General features: G+C 41.7%; 1 protein-coding gene across 4 annotated transcripts in view; it reads right to left on the reverse strand.

Annotated features, from left to right (window-relative positions):
- The window catches only part of ATP1B3 (ATPase Na+/K+ transporting subunit beta 3), a 55,561-nt gene that overhangs the window by 27,458 nt on the left and 8,352 nt on the right, over positions 1 to 19,751 (reverse strand). The window contains exons 1-2 of one of the 4 annotated variants that reach the window (XM_070071622.1): positions 19,262 to 19,439; positions 1,313 to 1,459 (exon numbers count right to left, since the gene is read on the reverse strand). The exons of 2 other annotated variants lie outside the window; for them this stretch is intronic. In XM_070071622.1, coding sequence (XP_069927723.1) covers positions 1,313 to 1,343 — 31 coding nt within the window. In that variant the 5' untranslated portion in view covers positions 1,344 to 1,459; positions 19,262 to 19,439. Of the gene's footprint in view, positions 1 to 1,312; positions 1,460 to 19,261; positions 19,440 to 19,751 lie in introns of those variants that run through there. One more of the 4 variants, XM_070071621.1, reaches the window with a different exon arrangement.

A 19,751-nucleotide genomic window follows, 5' to 3' on the forward strand; every position in this document is an offset into this window, starting at 1 on the left:
GGCCTATATGCTCTTTTAAGTAGCCAACAGAAAAGAATTCGTATATTAAATACATATTTCACAGGAAGTAATTATTTGCACAAATCTAGTTTTTAGAAAGTGAGTTGACTTAAATAATAATGAAGAAATATGCTGAGAAGGCAAAATTGTGAAGCTGGTGCTCAATAAATAGCTTAGTCAAGTGCAAGGGCTTTTGCAAAACTGAAAAGCAAACAAGACCAGAAGCAAGCATGACAATCAATGGACTATCTCTTTGCTAAGCACTGTGCTTTGGCACACGCAGTTCAGCGTCGAGGGCTTGATCCTTTCCAATTTGGAAACACTAAGTTTTGAAAGTGTTTATCCTGAACCAAGGATTTATTTTATTAATATCTAAATAAATTATTCTGCTCAAATGTCTATTCAAAGTTCTAACATCAGAAGTGGTCACAATCAAGATTATACAGAGAGGCTGTTGTTGTGGCACAGAGGGTTAAGCCATGGCCTGAGATGCCAGCATTCGACATCATAGTGCTGGTTTGAGTCTCAGAAGCTCTGTTTCCAATCTGGCTTCCTGCTAATGTGCCTGGGAAGGTAGCAGATGACAGCTCAAGTATTTAGGCACCTGCCACCCACGTAGAGACCTGGATGGAGTTCCTGGCTCTTGGCTTCAGCCTGGCTCAACCCTGGCTGTTGTGGCCATTTGGAGAGTGAACTAGGGGAGGGAAGATCTCTCCTTGTCACTCCGCCTTTCAAATAAATAAAAAATAAATTGTAAAAAAACCCATGCAATTTAAGTGTCCAAACACTGATAAAGGGATAAAGAATATGTGGTATACATACCCAATGCATTACTATTCACACAATAAGTTATCTATTAGTATATATTGCTAAACGCATTCATTTATATTTAAATGTTTAAAAATTGACCAAAGAATATTAAACAAATCTCCAGATAAAGCAACCATAAAGAATATTTAAAATTTCAGAGCTGAAATCACATCAGCTTTATTTCCAACTTTTTGCAACCTACTTGTGTCTGTCTCTTTTCTAGCAGAGGGACGAGAGCAGGGGTTCCTAACCTAGAATCTATGGACCCTACTGCCCCTCCAATGATTAACTTCAGAGTGCTTCAAGAGTCTGTAATAACATATTTCTGAATGTATTCATTATTCCCTGTGGTGAGTGGCTCCACAGCTTTCTTCTGATTTTCAAAAGACCCCAAGCTGACTGCAAACACATAATGCCAAAAGCTAGATAACTTATTTGTCAATTGCAGGCCAGGATCCTCCCCTACCACCCCCACGCCCATCACAAACACACACCAACCTGCCTTTTCCAAGTGGAAAATAGAACAATTTCATTTTAATGTCCCTCCCAATAATCAGGAGGCCAAGATAGAGAGCGAGAGGACAGAAGGAAGAGAGGAGGACAGGTGTCACCTTCAGACAGCATCACTTCCCTACCACATTCTGTGATCCTGTTGCAGAAAAAGAAAAGACCAGTATCAAAGGAGTTTGCTTCAAAGTGAAATGAAACACACAGAAGGCTCACAGGCTACTTTCAATGAAATACAGAAAAAAGATTCTTTCAGATCTAGATGTTTAAGGGAATTAATGGATAAATCCTCTACAAAGTAGACCAAAGTCGACAAATACATATATGTAACAAGTGTGGCTATTTGCCAGCAAAACTATACTTACAAAAACGGGCAGATGGGGGCTGCAATGGTTTGAATATGATGTGGCTCCTGACCCCCTGCAGAATTTTAGACCCCAAAGTCATAAATCAATGGCACTAAGAAGGTGGAAACTTAATCCAATTACAGTGCTTAGAAGGTGGGCTTTATGGGAGAGCCCTAGGTCATTGAGGGGCATGCCCTTGGAAGGTAATTCTCCCGAGAGGATTGTTATAAAGGCCTAGAGATGAGCTTAGCTTCTGCCTACTTCTTGGCTTGCCACTTGATTCCTTCTTGGCAACTTGCTGCCAATATCATCTACTGCTCTCACCAGACGCTGAGCCAATGGCGTTGCTGCATCTTAGACTTGAACCCCCCAAAAACTGAGCTAAAAAAAATTTCTCTCTTTCATCTTTTCATTGTGGTGGGCATTTCAATGTAACAAAAAGCTGACTAACACAGTACAGTAGTCACAGTAGTTTGTCAACTCATGCAGTAGATACTAAACTGTGGAGATGTTTGAAACAAAGTAACAGTTTTATTATTTAGGAATGCTTTTATTATCTAAAAATGTTGTCACCATACTATTTTCAAAATTTTGGTCATAAATTTCCAGGAAAAAAATCTAAGTATAATTTACAAAGTTACAATATAAAGAAATACACATCAGACTCTAAAAAGCCACATCCTAATCTGCTTTCTAAATAACAATGAAGAAAAGTACCCAATCAAGTGTTAATTCATAAAATACACAAATTAGTATCATGTCCAAAACTGGATGCCATGTACTAGTGATCCTCCGAAGCAAGCAAGTTATTTCCAGCACTGCAGTGAGTTTTTGCTACTTGAATGAGATCCTTTTGCTAAGACCTAAGCCTACTTAAAAATCAAGGACAAGTATTTGACACAATGGTGACGACACACCTTAGGATGCCTGCATTTGCAGTATCTAAGTTTAAGTCCTGACTCCACTCCTGACTCCAGCTTCCTGCTAACGTGGACCCTGGGAGACAACAGAGATGACTCAAGGAGTTGAGTTCCTGCCAAAGATGTAGGAGACTTGGATTGAATGCCTGGCTCCCGCGGATATGGAGAGTAAATAAGCAGATCAAGAGTTCTCTCTCTTGGGGCTGGCGCTGTGGCGCAGTGGGTTAATGCCCTGGCCTGAAGCTCCGGTGGTTCAAGACTCGGCTGCTCCACTTCCGTTTCAGCTGTCTGCTGTGGCCTGGGAAAGCAGTAGAAGATGGCCCAAGTCCTTGGGCCACTGCACCCACGTGGGAGACTCGGAAGAAGCTCCTGGCTCCTGGCTTTGGATCGGCACAGCTTGGGCCACTTGGGGAATGAACCATCGGATGGAAGACCTCTCCCTCTCTCTCTTTCTCTCTCTGTAACTCTGATTTTCAAATATCAAATTAAAAAAAAATCTTAAAAAAAATTGAATGAAGCACATAGAAAAAAAGAATAATTCTGTGTGTATGGTAAGACTCAAATTTAAAAAATGAAGGGGCCAGCACTGTGCTATAGCAGGTAAAGCTGCCGCCTCCAGTGCCAACATCCTATATGGGCGATGGTTCGAGTCCCGGCTGCTCGAAATCCAATCCAGCTCTCCGCTATGGCCTGGGAAAGCAGAAGAAGATAGCCCAAGTCCTCGGGCCCCTGCACCTGCATGGGAGACCTGGAAGAAGCTCCTTCTCCTCTCTTTTTGTGTAACTCTTTCGAATAAATAAAATCTTCTAAAAAATGAAAACATCTCATTTATAAATAACATATATGAAAGACCATTCATAAGGGTGGCAAAATTTTATCAACCTAAGCTTCTCTTCCTCCTACCAAGAAAAACTACCAGAAAACAAAAACAGAAGTCATAAATTGCAGCTCTTACCTAGGGGTAAAACTGCATGTAAGTTAAGTACTCCAGTGTAGTCTACTAAAGGGCTTAGCACAATGATGGGGAATCCTACATTAGTAATGGAATCTGTTCAATGTGTCCCATCTGCCTTGGTGTTATGTAATGTAAACAGTAAACACTAAGTACAGGAACAGTACTTCTCATATTACTCATGTTCCCTACCTTAAATCATTCAAGATAGGTGGGTATTTGGCACATAGCAGTAAATAATTGCCACATCCAAATAATATCACAATTTCTAATCCTGACTACTACACATCTGATCCAGCTTCCTGTTAATGCCAACTCTGTCAAGTAGATGATGCCTCAAGTACTTGGGTCCCTGCCACCCATGTGGGAGACCTAGACCAAGTTCTGCCCCTACCTTTGGCCTGGCTCAGCCCCAGCTGTTGTAGGCATTTGGCATCTGGCAGACAGATTTCTCTCCATCTATCTGTCTTTCAAATAAAATGAAAACAAGCATTTTTAAAAAAGATTTATTTATTTATTTGAAAGGCAGAGTTACAGAGAGGCAATGGCAGAGAGAGAAAAAGAGGTCTTCCATTCATTGATTCATTCCCCAAATGGCTGCAACTGTGCCGATCCGAAGCCAGGAGCTTCTTCTGGGCCTCCCATGCAGGTGCAGGGGCTTGAGGACTTGGCCATCTCCTGCTTTCCCAGGCCACAGCAGAGAGCTAGATCAGAAATGGAGCAGCCAGGACTCGAACTGGGGCACCTATATGGGATGCCAGTCATACCACAGTGCCAACCCCAGTAATTTTTCTTTTTAATTTGAGAAATTTCTTTAAGACATTACTCAACTAAAACTAACGTGGTGGCCAGCATTGTGGAGAAGCAGGTCAAGCTGCCACCCGTGACAATGGAAATCCCATGTGGACCTAGTTCAAGTTCTGGCTGTTCCACTTCCAATCTACCTCCCTGCTAATGTGCCTTGGAAAACAGCAAAAGATGGTACAAGCCATTGGGTCCCTGAACCCATGTGGGAGACCCAGATAAAGCTCCTGGCTCAGATCTGTGTCTTTTTTCCCTATGTAACTCTTTCAAATAAATAAATCTTTTAAAGAAATTTACATGGACTTAAACACTGAAGAAACATCAAAAAAATATATTTTTTTTAAATTTATTTGACGGGCAGAGTTCCAGACACACAGAGAGAGATGCAGAGAGAGAGAGAGAGAGAGAGAGAGAGAGGTCTTCCATCCACTGGTTCACCCCACAAATAGCCACAACGGCCAGAGCTAGGCTGATCCAAAGCCAGGAGCCAGGAGCTTTTTCTGGGTCTCCCATGAGGATGCAGGAACACAACATTTGAGCCATCCTCTACTGCCTTCCCAGGCCATAGCAGAGACCTGGATCCCGGCTTAACCACTTCCCTGCTGTGTGACCCTGGACAAGTGTTCTAATCTCTTCTCCCATCTGAAAAGAGGATCTAATTATTCACATTAAAGACAGGAAAATAAGTCAAGAGATTTGACATCATACAAACAAACCAGGAAAAAACTAGAAACATTTTTTGAATGATACCACAACTATGTTTTACAGCAAAATTTAACGTTTAAAGCTTAACCTAACTGCATTTTACTCTAAAAAAGTTTCAATGAATGAGGTTTGATTCATACGGACTCTACAAAAGAAGAAATCAAGCATCAAAAAAACAGGCCAAGGTTTCCCTGTGCCAACCAGGGGAAGGAGAAATGAGTGTGAGCTACTTGGTTTCAACACCAACCGGTATATAATTCAATTCTGTACCAACCATAAACTAAGGCCTCAGTCCTCCACAAGAATGGCTCCATGAAAGAACTCAGACATCTCAAGAGCAAACAAAGCAAATAATTCAATTTAAAAATGAGCAAATATATTTGACTGGACATTTCTCCTCTAAAGAGGATATACAACTGGTCAGCAAGTACATGAAAAAAATGTTCAATATCATGGGGCCAGCATGGTGCCTTAGAGGGTTAAAGCTCCGGCCTGCAGCACCAGCATTTCATATGGACGCTGATTCTAGTCCCAGCTGCTCTACTTCCAACCCAGCTCCCTGCTACTGCACCTGGGAAAGCAGTGGAGGATGGTCCAAGTCCTTGAGCCCCAGCACAAACGTGGGAGACCAGGAAGAAGCTCCTGGCTCCTGGCTTTGGATCAGCCCAGCTCCAGCCGTTGTGGCCATTTGGGGGGTGAACCAGCAGATGGAAGACCTCTCTGTCTCTACCTCTCTCTTTCAAGTAAATAAAATAAATCTTTTAAAAAAATGCTCAACATCATTAATCATTAGGGAACTGCAAATCAAAACCACAGTGAGATATCACCTCACTCCAGTTAGAATGGCTATTATAAAAACAGAAAAAACATAACAAATGTGGAGAAAGTGATCTCTTGAAACACTGTTGTTAGGACTGTAAATTAGTACAACCATTATAGAAAGCAATAAGGAAGTTCTTCAAAAAACTAGAAACAGAACTACCACATTCCAGGAATCCTTCTATTCAGTATTTTTTTTTTTTTTTTTTTTTTGACAGGCAGAGTGGACAGTGAGAGAAAGAGAGAAAGGTCTTCCTTTTGCCGTTGGTTCACCCTCCAATGGCCGCCACAGCTGGTGCACCGCGCTGATCCAAAGCCAGGAGCCAGGTGCTTTCTCCTGGTCTCCCATGGGGTGCAGGGCCCAAGCACTTGGGCCATCCTCCACTGCACTCCCGGGCCACAGCAGAGAGCTGGCCTGGAAGAGGGGCAACTGGGACAGAATCCGGCACCCCGACCGGGACTAGAACCCGGTGTGCCGGCACCGCAAGGCGGAGGATTAGCCTAGTGAGTCACGGCGCCGGTTCTATTCAGTATTTAATGAAAGGAATTAAAATCAGTATGTTAACAGACACCTGCAACCCCATGTTCACTGGAGCACTATTCACAATAGCAAAGTTACAGAATCAACATAGATATCCATTGATGTAAAGAAAAAGAGAATGTGGTAAGAGTGGGTGTTAAGCCTAGCACTTAAGACTCCCATGTCTCTTGGGGCTGGCACTGTGGCACAGCAGGTTAAAGCCCTGGCCTGAAGTGCTGGCATCCCATATGGGCACCGGTTCTAGTTCCAGCTGCTCCTCTTCTGATCCAGCTCTCTGTTGTGGCCTGGGAAAGCAGTAGAAGATGGCTCAAGCCCTTGGGCCCCTGCACCCGTGTGGGAGACCTGGAGGAGGCTCCTGGCTCCTGGAGGACCTCTCTCTCTGTCTCTACCTCTCTCTGTAATTCTTTCAAATACATAAAATAAATCTTTAAAAAAATATATAAAAAAAGACTCCCATGCCTGAGTTTGATTCATGTCTCTGGCTCCTAATTCCAGCTTGCTGTTAATGAGTAGTAGTTACATTTCTGCCATCCACATGGCAGACCTGGCTTCAGCCTGGCCCACCACCAGCCATTCCAGGTATCTGGAAATCAGTGGATGGGAGCTCTCCTTCTCTTTGCCTCCCAAGAAATTTTTTTTTAAAAAGGGTGGCATAAGGGGCCAGTGCTGTGGCATAGTAAGTTAAGCCTCCATCTATGGTGCTAGCATCCCACATGGGTGACAGTTCAAGTCCCAGCGGTTCCTCTTCTATCCAGCCCCCCGCAAATGGCCTGGGAAAGCAGTGGCAGATGGCCCAAGAGGTTGGGTGTTAAGAGACAGAGACTGACTTCCACCTGCCAGTACACTGCCCAAATGCCCATAGGGCTGGGCCAGGCTGAAGCCTGGAGCCAGGAACTCTGAGTCTTCCAAATGGGCAACAGGGACCCAAGTACTTGAGCCATCATCTGCTGTCTCTCAGGGTGTATATTAGAGGAAGTTGGATCGAAGAAGGGTGGGACTTGAACCCAGGCATTCTAATATGGGATACAGGTATCCCATGTGGTAGCTTAACCCATCCTACCATAATGCCCCCCTATATATGTCAATTTAAATATATATATTTAAAATGACAGAATGGCTCACTGCAGAGGTCTCCTGGCCAACTGCACTTCTGATGAACTAACTACTAATCTACAAGGTTCCTACCACTCCCTCAGGTTGGGTCACTCATTAGAATGACCCTGAGAACTCAGGAATCCTCCACTTGAGATTCTCATCTTATTATAAAGGATACATATGGGTTGGCGGGAATGCAGCTTCTGTGCGTCCTCCTCATGGAATCAGGGCATATTTCCCCCCCAGCACATCTACTCTCTAACCTGGCACCTACTCTATGCATCAGTGTCTTTGAATTTTAGGGCTTCACTGGTGTAGGTATGATTGGTTAACACACAGGCCATGTGACTGCAATCTATCTCCAGTCCATTCCTTCCCTCCCAGGAGGTTGGGCAAAGTCAGGCAAAGTGGATGTCAGATTTGCTCAATGTCTCACCTTCCTGACATTTTGTCTTTCTGGGGACTAAAGACATTCCAATTACTGAGGAAATTCCAAGGGTTTTTACAAGCTCTGTGCCAGCAACCTGGGACAAACACCAGGTAAACTCTGTATTTTTTTATTTTAAAGATTTGTTTATTTTATTTGAAAGGCAGAGTTACTAGACAGAGAGGGAGAAAGAGAGAGAGATCTTCCATCCACTTGTTCATTCTCCAGTGGTTGCAATAGTCAGGGCTGCCGCAGGTTGAAGCCAGGAGCCAGGAGCTTCATCCAGGTCCCCCACATGAATTCAGGAGCCCAAGGACTTGAACCATCCTCTGCTGCTTTCCCAGGCACATTAGCAGGGAGCTGGATCAGAAGCGCAGCAGCCAGGACTTGAATTGGGACTTATATGGGATGCCGGCACCACAGGCAGGGGCTTTAACCTGCTACCCGACAGCGCCAGCCCCACAGGGAGAAGTCATTAGGCTGCATCAAGGCTTGGATATATGCCCCCCCAACACACTTTAAGACCCTGTGATCTGTCTCTCCAGTTCTGCAAACTTTCTAGTTACTCTCAAGTACTTGGATACCAGTACCTGCACTTCTCTTCAGAGGATTCTGATAACTAGAAACTATTTCCATTTGTCAAATCAATTAGCATTATTTATACTTTAAAAGTTTAATTATATGGACAAGTTCAAGTTTAAATTCTTTATCTGGATCAGGTAACTGAGAATTCTTCTATGATTCACCTATTGAAAGTATATCGTTGGCCAGCACTATGGCGTAGTGAGTAAAGGCGCCACCTGTAGTGCCGGCATCCCATATAAGGTGCCAGTTCCAGTCCCGGCTGCTCCACTTCCAGTCCAGCTCTCTGCTATGGCCTGGGAAAGCAGTAGAAGATGGCCCAAGCCCTTGTGCCCCTGCACCCATGTGGGAGACCTGGAAGAAGCTCGTGGCTCCTGGCTTTGGACTGGTGCAGCTCCAGCCGTTGCGGCCATCTGGGGTGTGAACCAGAGGATGGAAGACTCTCTCTCTCTTTCTCTCTGCCTCTCTTCTCTCTGTGTAACTCTGACTTTCAAGTAAATAAATAAATAAATAAATCTTAAAAAAAGAAAGAAAGAAAGAAAGAAAGAGGCATTATGGCATAATGGGGTGAAGCCACCCCTTGGGAATGCCCATATCCCATATTTCCATATTTCAGTGCCATTTCCAGTTGCAATTACTCTACTTTACAATCCAGCCCCCACTGTTTAATGTACCTGGGAAGCAGCATATCCTGACTTCTTCCCACCCATGTGGAAGACACGAATGGAGCTCCTGCCTTCTGACTTCTGCTGTGTTCAGCCTTAGCTGCTGCAGCCATTTAGGGAGTAAATCAGTAGATGGAAGATCTTGCCCTTTTTCTGTTACTCAGTCTTTCAAATAAATACTAATTAACCATTTTTAGTATATTCAGAGTCGTGCAACCATCACCACAATACATTTTAGATTATTTCCAATACTGCCCCACAAATTTCCACACTCATCTCCATCCCCCCTCTTCTCTGTACCACATTAGGCCTCTGGCAATCATAGCCTTTGTAGACTGGCCTGTTTTCTAGACATTTCATAGAATTTGAGTCATTTAATCTGTGGCCTTTTGTGGCTGGTTCTTTTGTGTGGCATAATATTCAAGGTTCATCTATGACGCAGTAAAAAAATCAGTCTTTTATTTCTGTATATGTCTAGGTAATATTCCACTGTATGATCCACTCATCAGCTGATAGGTAAGGATATCTAAGATGTATCATACTTTTTGGTTATTGTGAACAATGCTATGGACATTTGCCCACAGATGCTTGTGGACCTGGCTGCTTTCAGTGAGTTGCATTGCGGGGTCAGTTTTAACTCTACGCTTACTTAGTTTTTTAAGTAACTGCAGATTGTTCTCCAAATCATCTGCACCATTTTACATTCCTATCAATGAGGCTCTAATATTTTTCTTCCTTATCAGCCTTCGATATTTTATTTTTATACAGTGGATGTTTAATTTTCATTTCTCTAATGGCTAATGATGTTGAGCTTTTTTTCATGATCTCATTGGTCATTTGTATGTCTCTTTAGAACTGTCTGTTCAGGTCCTCTGTTCATCTTTTAACTGGGTTGGTCTTTATCACTGAGTTTTCAGAGATCTTTATATATTATGTATACAAGCACCTTATCAGATAAATATGTGCAATTTTTCCCCATCTGTGTTCTCTTTTAACCTTCATAGTAGTATCCTTTAAGGCAGAAAAGTTCCTAATTTTGATTAAGTCCAATTTACCTTTTTTTCTTTGCTTGTGTTTTTGTTTTTTATTTAAGACATCATTTTCTAATTCGTATCATGAGTAGTTACATCTACATTTACTTTCAATCCCTTTTACAGTTTTAGCTTTTGAGTTTCTGATACATTTTAAGTTAACATGTTTCGAGGCAGGGCTCCACCTTCATTATTTTGGATGTGGATATACAGCTGTTCCATTACTATTTTAAAAGAGCCTTTGGTTCTCCACTGAAAGAAAGGTGTTTTTTTTTTTTTAAGAAGTATTTATTTGAAAGAGCTTCACACAGAGAGAAACAAAGATCTTCCATCTGCTGGTTCACTCTGCAAATGGCCACAATGGCTAGAGATGGGCCAGGCAGAAGCCAGAAGCCAGGAGCTTCTTCCTGCACACACTTGGGTGCAGGGGCCCAAGCACTGGGCTATCCTCTGCTGCTTTGCCATGCACATTAGTAGGGAGCTGGATCAGAAGTGGAGCAGCCAGGACTCGAACCAGTGCCCATATGGGATGCCAGCATTGCAGGCAGCAGTTTTACCTAGTATGCCACAATGCCAGCCCCAATGAAGTATTTTTAAAAAAACTAATCATAATTTACTATTATTGTAATAAAATATATGTGTAGGTATGTACACTCTGATATTTCACATGTTTATTAAAATCATGGTAATATGAAAAAGTTAAAACAACCAAGATTAACCCAATTCCTGTTTTCCCCAGGAATCTCAAGCTATCTTATCTTTTCTAATCAAAACTGCCATTCTCTGAAAAATGTATCATTCAAACATTGTGTTTCTCTAGATGATAGAAATTTCTGTATGAATAAGATCTGTTCCTTCCCTCAAAGAGTTATCACAAGTGACAGACATGTAAACAGAAAAAAAATCAAAGCCACCAATCAAGTGCCAGAGGAAAAAACAAAGAAAGAAATAACTGTTTTGCCCTTGTCCCGACTATTGAGGAACAGTTTTGGTTTTGTGCAAGTTTTTAAACTCTTTACTTAGTATAGAATTGGTTGTCTGTGTATAAAGTTAATTGAAATGGATCTTAGTGGAGAATGGGACTAGGAATGGGGGAGGGAGGAAGGAGAGTGTAGGGGAGGGCAGGTACGGTGGAAAGAATCACTATTTCTTTTCCTTTTTTTTTTTTTGAAAGCTTTTATTTAATAAATATAAATTTCATAGATACAGCTTTTGAATTATAGCAATTCTTCCCCCATACCTGTCCTCCTACCCCGACTCCCATCTTTTGTATAGAAAACTTTTATTTAATAAACTTTATAGGTACAGCTTTTTGTAGTGAGTCTCCCCATACCCACCCTCCTGCCCGCAAACATTCCCACCTCCTACTCCCTCTCTCATCCCATTCTTCATTAAGATTCATTTTTAATTATCTTTATATACAGAAGATCAACTCTATACTAAGTAAACATTTCAACAGTTTGCACCCACACAGACACACAAAGTATAAAGTACTGTTTGAAGACTAGTTTTACCATTAATTCTCAGAGTACCACTCATTAAGGACAGAGGTCCTACATGGGGAACAAGTGCACAGTGACTCCTGTTGTTGATTTAACAACTGACACTCTTATTTATGATGTCAGTGATCACCCGAGGCTCTTGTCATGAGCTGCCAAGGCTATGGAAGCCTTCTGAGTCCACATATTCCGACGTTATTTAGACAGGGCCATAATCAAAGTGGAAGTTCTCTCCTCCCTTCAGAGAAAGGTAACTCCTTCTTTGATGGTCCCTTCATTCCACTGGGATCTCACCCACAGAGATCTTTCATGTAGGTCATTTTTTGCCACAGTGTCTTGGCTTTCCATGCCTGAAATGCTCTCAAGGGCTTTTTATAGCCAGATCCAAATGCCTTAAGAGCTGATTCTGAGGCCAGAGTGCTGTTTAGGGCATTTGTCATTCTATGAGTTTGCTGTGTGGCCTGCTTCCCATGTTGGATTATTTTCTCCTTTTTAATTCTATCTATTATTATTAGCAGACACTTGGTCTTACTTATGTGATCCCTTTGACATTTATTCCTATCTTTATGATAAGTTATGTATTTAACATGATCACTTTAACTAGTAAGATGGCATTAGTACCTGCTAACTTAATGGGATTTGGAGTCCCATGGCAAGTTTTTAGCTTTATCCTTAGGGGTAAGTCTGAGGGAACATGTGCCAAACTGTACATCTTCTCCCTCTCTTATTCCCACTCTTATTTTTAACAGGGATCAATTTTCAATGGTATTTAAACACCTAAGAATAATTCTGTGGTAAGTAAGGAATTCAACTAATGGTATGAAGTGGAAAAAGAAAATAGTAAAAATAATAATATACTAAGCTGTTCCTCAACAGTCAGTTCAAGTCACTATGATCAAGTCATAGTATCAATTTAACTTCTACAGGTTTCCTTTTAGGTGCTCAGCTGTCACATATCAGGGAGAAAATACGATATTTGTCCCTTTGGGACTGGCTTATTTCACTCAGTATGATGTTTTCCAGATTCTTCCATTTTGTTGCAAAGACAATCACTATATTTCTAAAGCTGTTCTCATGAAATGCATTAAATTTGTATTCCTTAAATAAAAGGCCTCTTTGGGGGAAAAAAAATGTCTTTTGCAGGCAGAGGAATGAACATAACTTCATCAGAGAAGGGCTCTCAGAAACAAATGTGTTGATTCATCCAAGATGAGAGCAAGAGGTGAATGCTTAGCAGCAGCAACCAAGTGAGTACAACTCTGCTTCTCCCTCCAATATACAACTGCCTCCAGTGTCAAGCAATTAGCAATAGGACAGCAGGACCAAGTGGGAACAGGATGTTTGGGATGAAAAGGTAGGCAATGTCTTGCCTGGGTTAGCAGAAACATAAAAGAGTAGCAGTCTCACACCCAGACCAGCTTGTGGCTAAATATGGTACCTACATCCCTGAATGCCATGACAGCAAAGTATGAACACAATGAGGAGGAATGCAGAACCTGTGATTACCAAACATCTGAGGTCAAACTCAATAAAGAAAGTAACAGCTGAAAAACTGTTAACAGCAAACAGAACAAGGAAAAACAAGCATAAATTTAAAAACAGAGGTTAATTTTTAAAAATATGATTTCATATTCTGAAATTTAAAAACTTAGTAGATAGGTGAAACTGGAGAAGAGTCAAACTGAACTCAAGCATATAAGAAAATGAAAAGGCAAACCAAAGACTAGGAGAAGATATTTGAAAACAAAGAACTCTTAAAACAAAACACAGTTTTAAAAATATATTTTTCTAAGATTTATTTATTTATTTGAAAGGCGAGTTACAGAGAGGCAGAGGCAGAGAGAGAGAGATCTTCCATCCACTGGTTCACTCCTCAAATGGCTGCAACAGCCTGAACTGGGCTGATCTGAAGCCGGGAGCCAGCAGCTTCTTCTGGGTCTTCCTTGTAGGTGCAGTGGCCCAAGCACTTAGACAATCTACTGCTTTCCCAGGCCACAGCAGAGAGCTGGATTGGAAACGGAGCAGCCAGGTCTCAAACCAGCACCCTTATGGGATGCCAGCACTGCAGGCGGCATCTTTACCTGCTACCCCACAGTGCCAGCCCTAAGAAAACACATTTTAAAGAATGCAAAGTAAGAGGCCAGTGCTGTGGCATAGTGGGTTAAAGCCCAGGCCAGCAGTGCTGACATCCCATATGGGTACTGGTTTGAGTCCCAGCTGCTCCACTTTCGATCCAGCTTCCTGCTAATGTACCTGGGAAAGCAGTGGAGGATGGCCCAAGTCCATGGGCTCCTGCACCCATGTGGGAGACCCAGAAGAAGCTCCTAGTTCCTGGCTTCAGATCAGCTCAGCTCTGGCCGTTGTGGCCATTTGGGAAGTGAACCAGCAGATGGAAGACGTCTCTGTCTATCTCTCATTTAACTGTCTTTCAAATAAATAAATCTTTTTAAAACACGCAAAATAGCTCATAAAAAAAGTGCTCAACATCATTAGCCACCAGAGAAGGGTGATTCAATATCACAGCCATGTTTGTATCAGGCTGAAATCAGAAGCCAGGAAACTGCAACAGTCTCCCATGTGGGAGGGCAGCGGAATACAGCCCAAGTGTTTGAGCCCATGCACCCATGTGGGAGACCCAGAGGAGGATCCTGGCCTCGGCCTTGCCCAGCACTGGCTGTTGCAGCCATTTGGGGAGTGAGCCAGCAGATGGAAGATCTCTTTCTGTTTCTCTCTCTCCTTCTCTCTGGTATCTCTGCCTTTCAAATAAATAAATAAATAAACCTTTAAAAAATTTTAAAAAGCCTGCAGTAAAAAGTAACTAGGGCTATCACAAAAAAAAAAAAAAAATATCCAGGTTTTTATTTGAGGAATAAAATAAAATTATCCGGGCTGGCGCCCCGGCTCACTAGGCTAATCCTCTGCCTTGCAGTGCCGGCACACCAGGTTCTAGTCCCGGTCGGGGCGCCGGATTCTGTCCCGGATGCCCCTCTTCCAGTCCAGCTCTCTGCTGTGGCCAGGGAGTGCAGTGGAGGATGGCCCAAGTGCTTGGGCCCTGCACTCCATGGGAGACCAGGAGAAGCACCTGGCTCCTGCCTTCGGATCAGCGCAGTGTGCCGGCTGCAGCGCACCGGCCACAGCGGCCATTGGAGAGTGAACCAACGGCAAAGGAAGACCTTTCTCTCTGCCTCTCTCTCTCACTGTCCACTCTGCCTGTCAAAAAATAAAAAATAAAAATAAAATAAAATAATCCAAAGAAAGTAGGAGAGATTTAAGATAAAAGCACAAACTTATGGACACAAATTCAGAAAACTCTCCACACAGCCATTTGGTTTGATAAGATGCTTTCAACTGGTAAATTTGAAAATAAATGAAATTCATGAGATCTTACAAATTTTCAAACCACAAGTTTTACAAAAGATAAACAGAACATTATCTCTAAAAGAGACATGAAGCCCAAACTGCCGTAGCTAAGTCTACCACTTCAAACAGACAACTGTTCTACACATGAGTTTTTCTCTTCATAAGCTCAACAACTTTTGTAAGGCTAAAACTACTCAGTTACCTAAACAGGATACAGTGTACTGATACAAAAATTCACATTTAATTTTGTTTAAACAACACTTATACACCATAGAGTGATAATGACAGGGATACAGAGAAATAAAACACGAAAATATCCCAAAAGGACCCATATAAAATTAAATATTTGATGAAACAAAATAGAAAATTCAAATCAGTGAGGAAATAATGGCCATTCAATAATGTGAGGTTGTGATAAAGAAAAGCCTATAAGAGATAAATTTACAGTAATGTTAAATTAAAATCTTTATAATTTAAAAAACAAGAGTTAAGAGACAAGAGTAAAAACATGAACAAGAGACTATAGAGGATATTTACAAGTATATTAAAGATTTAACATTCAAAGTGTATTAAAAATGTACTGTTACCAGTAAGAACATAATACAAAAAAATAAAATAAGCAAAAGATTACAGGCATTCAAAGATGTGGAAATTGACCAAATATAAAAACATGCTCAGTAGCAATTACTGGAGAAATGACAAGTGCAACCAATCAGATAAATACAAATATCACATCAAATTGTGAAAAAAATATAAGAATGATAAAATCTAGTACTCAAAACATTGAAGTGACACAGTTTTCCTTCATCTACATTATTGAGAGTATAAGTTGGTACAGCTTTTTAGGAGGACAATCCATTAATCAAAATCAGCATACATTACAAACTGCTGATTCCACTTCTCAGTCTACCCTAGAGAAGCAGTTGCACACAAGCACCACAGCAGTTTTTAAGAGAAAAACCGATACAATGTAACCATTCATCAAAAATATTTCCACACTATGAGCTATCTGAATGTTGAATCAAACACATCTATATATACTGACATGGAAACAAGCTAAGACACAGTAAATGGAAAAAAAGCAAGTTCTAGAACATACAATTTTCCTAACACTTATATAAAATGGAAAAGATAAAATTACTTATTCTTATATGAGGTTACTTCAAAAAGTTTGTGGAAAGTTTATTTTGGTGCAAATTTTTTTAATTCATGCTTTTCATAACATGCATTTTCTATGACCTGTTTGAAGTACTCTCGTATATTCCATATATACTCACAAGTATATAACACTTATAGAAATGCACTGAAAAAAGCACGGGAAAAGATAAAACATCTGTAGGAATGATGAGATTGGTGAAGACACAGAAATACATGAATGTATTCATAATTTTTTTCAAATATTCAATTTCAAATATTCAATTGAATTTACAAGCACCTAAATTGAATAAAATGTACTTGTGGACATCCAGAAACCTACCTAGATCTTAAAATTAACATTTTGCTGTATTCAACTCATTTTCTGGATACATTTCAAGTTGTGGATGTTAGTACACTTTAACCTGAAACAATGCATGAATGCTGAGATTGAGAATAAAATTTAAATCCAGTTAAATACACCAATCTCCAAAGTACCATTAAATGGGTTTTGACAATGCATTCACCTATGTGATCCAAATTTCTATTCAAGATAAAGAACATTATCACGTGAAGGATCCCTGTGGGGAGCAACTCGGACTAGACTAAGTTACTGGAATTAAGACTTATTCTATGCATCTGCTCTCCCACAATATGGCGCTGGGAGAGGAGGAAACAGCTTCTACACAGCTGCCTCCAGTTCAACCAATAAACTGTGGGACTTACTCCTGATTGGAGGAGAGCAGCGTACTCGGCGTGTGGGTAGCAGAGTTGGGATTGGTGGAAGAGGACTATAAAGGAAGAGAGAGACAACATGCACCAGGTACATCTAAGGGGAACACCTGAGCAGCCCCCAAGAGAGCCGGCCGGCGGTGTGCCGCTCCCCCGCGGAAGTGGGGAAAGTGGCAGGGGGAACCGCCTTCCACGGAGGTGGAAGGGACGGCAGCCAACCCGGGAAGAACCAGCAGCAAACCCGGGGAGGGCCAAGCAGACAAAAGAACAGCGCAGGGTCCTGTGTCGTTCCTCCACGAAGAGGGGGAGCGACATAATGGTGCCGTGACTCGGATGTGAAGCCTAGGCAGGGCTTAGTGTCGTTCCTCCACGAAGAGGGGGAGCGACAGATCCCTTATACCACCTCCTTCCTGTCAAGCTGCATGCCCGCTGCCCCACACGCTACTCCCACTCTGAACGTTTTTCCAGCATTGCTTGCTTTGGAATTTCATGTACATGAAATCATACAGTATGTACTATCTTTGTAAACCTTTCTTGCCCATTTAGCTTAACTGTGAGATTCACTTAAATTTTGTATAGCCATAGTTCATTTCTTTTTACTGTAGAATAGTATTCCGCTGTGTGGACATACCAATTTGTTTACCCATTCTTGGGCTGATGGAAACCTGGGCCGTTTCCCATTTGGAGCTATTATGAATAGGGCTACTATGAACATTCTTGTACAAGTGTTTTTATGGACATATGCTTTCATTTCTCTTGGGTAAACACCCAGGAGTAGAACTGCTGGCTCAGGGGGTAGGCTATTTGCTTTTTTAAGAAACTGCCAGACCTTTATCCAAAGTAGACCTACCTCGTACTCTTTAAAAAGCATCACACTGTTAATGGTGGTTACTCAAGAAGAAACCCAGGATGATTATTCACATCTGGATTAGAAAAACTCAAACAATGGCATTACTTCTGTTAGATGAAAAGAACAAGACAGAAGTCCACATTCCATTTAAGTTCAGATATACTGACCACTGATTTCTAAGCAAACCATGGCTAGTGTCTTATTGTGTGTGTGAATAAAACATTGAACACAGTCAGATCCATTTGTTTATATATTGTCTATGGCCAGTTTCAATAGTGGAATTAAGTAGTTGCTACAGTCACTGTGTTGCCCACAAAGTCTAAAATATTTGTTATCTGGTCCTTTATATAGTTTGCTGCCTCCTATTCTTAAGCATTTATAAGTAAATAGGTTTTTTTTTTATTTATTCCAAAGTGACATTTGAAGATATCTTGCTAACTTTTTTCTCTTTCATAGAGGAAAATAAATGGAGATGTGGAATTAGAATCCAGGTTTATATCCTGAGCCTCAGTTTGGTCATCTTTTTAGCATACTGGTGTGCCTTTAAGATGTAACAAGCACAGCCGGCGCCACGGCTCACTAGGCTAATCCTCCGCCTTGCAGCGCCGGCACACCGGGTTCTAGTCCCGGTCGGGGCGCCAGAGTCTGTCCTGGTTGCCCCTCTTCCAGGCCAGCTCTCTGCTGTGGCCAGGGAGTGCAGTGGAGGATGGCCCAAGTCCTTGGGCCCTGCACCCGCATGGGAGACCAGGAGAAGCACCTGGCTCCTGGTTTCAGATCAGCATGATGCGCTGGCTGTGGCGGCCATTGGAGGATGAACCAACGGCAAAAGGAAGACCTTTCTCTCTGCCTCTCTCTCTCACTGTCCACTCTGCCTGTCAAAAAAAAAAAAAAAAAAAAAAAAAAGATGATGATGTAACAAGTACAAATACTTATGCTCACAGGCTCACTTTGACTACAATGCCCTACACAGAATCCACAAAATGGATCACAAATTTAGTGGAACAGTTATGGTGAGCTAGAAGACAGAATTATACCTTTATGCACTGTGCAATTATCTCCACAAATAAGACCTCCAAAGTGTAGAGCTATACAAATTAACATACAACCTCTGCCCAAGCACCAGGTTTATCACAAGCTAAACAGATTAAAAGACAATTTGTTCATCAAGACTGAAGAGCTGAGTGCTTACTATGTGCTAGATGCTGTAGAATACAAAATGCAGACATAAAAGCAATATTTATCTAAACAACTACACTCCAGAACACAAGGTTTCCACCTGGGCACATCAGAGGTAACTTATGGCAGAGCTGGCACTCTATATGGGTCTGTGAAACAGGAAAGAACTTGACAAGAATAAGGCTATGTGGGAGGGAATAAGGCAGCACTCGGGGTATCAGATATGCTGATCTGTCTATGACATGAGGTACCTGACAGTAAGGGAATAAGGTAGAAAATGACAAGTTACAAGGTTGGAAACTTACTTTTGAAGTGAGGATCCCCAGTTTTGGAGAATGAGGAATAGCATGAGCAAAGCTACAGTCTTTAAAATTATCTGACAGCAAGGTCAGAACGGTCCAGCTGACTCTCTGGATCTTTCTGGGAATGATTCAGGAGTTAAGAGACCACTTTCTCCTCAGGTCAACCGTACACCATTGTTTTTTTAACTAGAAGATATAAAAATTGGAAAGACTATGGTCTATTTGAACGTGGAGCAATAGTGAAAAAAAATTACTAAAGGTTTTCATCTGGTTCCCTAAATGTTTTAATTAGAGAATTTATAAGCAAAGCCACTACCACATCCCCTGATAAAGCAGATACGGTTGGGAGCATTAAAGACTATGAAATCAAAAAACCTCACTGTTGGGGCCGGCGCTCTGGCGCAACAGGTTAAAGCCCTGGCATCCCATATGGGCACCGGTTCTAGTCTCAGCTGCTCTACTTCCAATCCAGCTCTCTGCTACGGCCTGGGAA

This window comes from Oryctolagus cuniculus, chromosome 4 (genome assembly GCF_964237555.1).
Source record: "Oryctolagus cuniculus chromosome 4, mOryCun1.1, whole genome shotgun sequence".
In the NCBI taxonomy this organism is placed as follows: domain Eukaryota; kingdom Metazoa; phylum Chordata; class Mammalia; order Lagomorpha; family Leporidae; genus Oryctolagus; species Oryctolagus cuniculus.